The sequence below is a fragment of the Sinocyclocheilus rhinocerous genome, unplaced genomic scaffold, assembly GCF_001515625.1.
Source record: "Sinocyclocheilus rhinocerous isolate Xijiao unplaced genomic scaffold, SAMN03320098_v1.1 C36756638, whole genome shotgun sequence".
Lineage (NCBI taxonomy): Eukaryota > Metazoa > Chordata > Actinopteri > Cypriniformes > Cyprinidae > Sinocyclocheilus > Sinocyclocheilus rhinocerous.
This window is the reverse complement of record NW_015785635.1, coordinates 1-1,692: the sequence shown is the minus strand read 5'-3', so window position 1 is coordinate 1,692 and position 1,692 is coordinate 1. Positions and strand designations below refer to the sequence as shown.

The 1,692-nt window shown below is 31.6% G+C and overlaps 1 protein-coding gene across 1 annotated transcript; it reads left to right on the top strand.

Annotated features, from left to right (window-relative positions):
- Positions 1–575: 575 nt before the first annotated feature.
- LOC107736521 (regulator of G-protein signaling 14-like) lies at positions 576–1,264 on the top strand (the record flags this gene model as incomplete). The annotated part of the gene is made up of 3 exons (XM_016547911.1): positions 576–649; positions 937–1,063; positions 1,183–1,264. Coding segments are annotated over 3 exons (283 nt in total), but the record flags the coding sequence as incomplete, so codon positions are not given.
- Positions 1,265–1,692: the final 428 nt, after the last annotated feature.

Sequence of the window (1,692 nt, the reverse complement as noted above, 5' to 3'; positions counted from 1 at the left end):
AAAATTGACACTTAAGACTGGTTTTATGGTCCAGGGTCACATATCTTTTTTTTTTTTTATTCCATTGCTGCAAAAGCTGTCAGTTTAGTTTTTGCAAGCTTATTTTCTGCCCTCTCTCTAACTCTGAGAATTCAATTTGAAGTGGCATTAAAACATCCAGTTTATGACTTTATGTAAATGAACCCTGCTATGATTGGGTAACTGCTTTGCATGTGAAATGAGCTGCAACACTGAACCATCTAAATATTTATAGATGGGTTATTTTAGTATCATTGAGATACTATTACTGGTTTATTAATATTTCAAATGAGTTTTTATTTTTAGATTCTGTTTTTAATTTAAAGCTGAAGTAATTTTTTTTATGCATGTATTTATTTGGCGAATGGCCACAGCTGAAACGTAAAGGTGCACCTCTTTTTGTTAGTTTAATTATTATATTCTATTGCATATTACATATATTACATATATTTGTCTTCTGAGCTTTTTAATGCCCCAGTTTTAAGAGTATATTACTGGTCTAAGTTTGTTTTACCATCATATTTGTGAGGATATTGAATGCGTTTGCTTCTCGACAGCCTCTTTCTCTGGATCAGGACAGCTCTGTGTTTAGAGATCAACAGCTCACTCTGGAGCTCAAAGTTACATTTTTGTGAGTCACACATACTGTACGCGCACAGACCATAGATCTCAAACACAATAGTTTAATAAACCTTAAATCACTCAAACAATACTTCATTAAGATTTTAAGGATATACCAACATCTCATCTAATGTAGCTGTTTTGATTATAATAACATCAGCTAACAACAATGCCCAATGCCTGTTTCTTTAGACATTTTATTTTATTTCTAGCAACTTTTTTTTTTAATGGTTCTAGTTTTAGTTACCTGTAACAGCCCTGGTGCTCAGATATGTTGACAGGTTTGTTTGTGTGCAGGCTGGACATTGCGTTTGCAGGAAGAACGATAGGAATCATTGCAAAGTCGAGCAAGACTTTGGGCGATGCACTTTCCACTGTCCTACAGAAACACCAACTGCGACCTCAGGATGTGCAGGCTACTCTGGTGTGTAAACGCTTTATCCCACATGTCAAAAACTGATGTGAGACACGGTGAACAATGGGAGTTTTGTGAACATACAGAGTATATGAAATTGCTTGTTTTTTTCCCCCCCTTCATTCCAGAGTGGCTCAAATGAACCTCTAAACATGAGCACAAACGTGTTTCGTCTAGCCAGCAAAACAGTGTGTTTGGACAAAGTTAAAGGTGCGTTATCAGTTTATTTTAAATTGATAAATTGTTTTGGAGAGAAATTCAAAATTAGCCACAATTTATATCGATCTACAAAACAAATGCATTTAGTAATATAATTACACTTAAATAGAAATATTATTTTTTTAAATAAAATAAATAAAAACCATACATCTTATTTAAATTTATATAATTTATTTATTTAAAATTATTTAAATAATTGACTCATTTTATTTAAATAATTATATATTTACACTTATTTATCAATTTAGTTTGTATATTTGTGTATGTGCATTACTAGGCAAAAGTTTAGACCCAGTACATTTTATTATCTTGAATATCTTTTGATCTGCTCAAATGGTTCAAAATAAATGTATTCTGTAGACTGACATAAATAGTCTAATTTTGAAAAACTCTACAAAACTAAAATTGAAGTGAAAAAA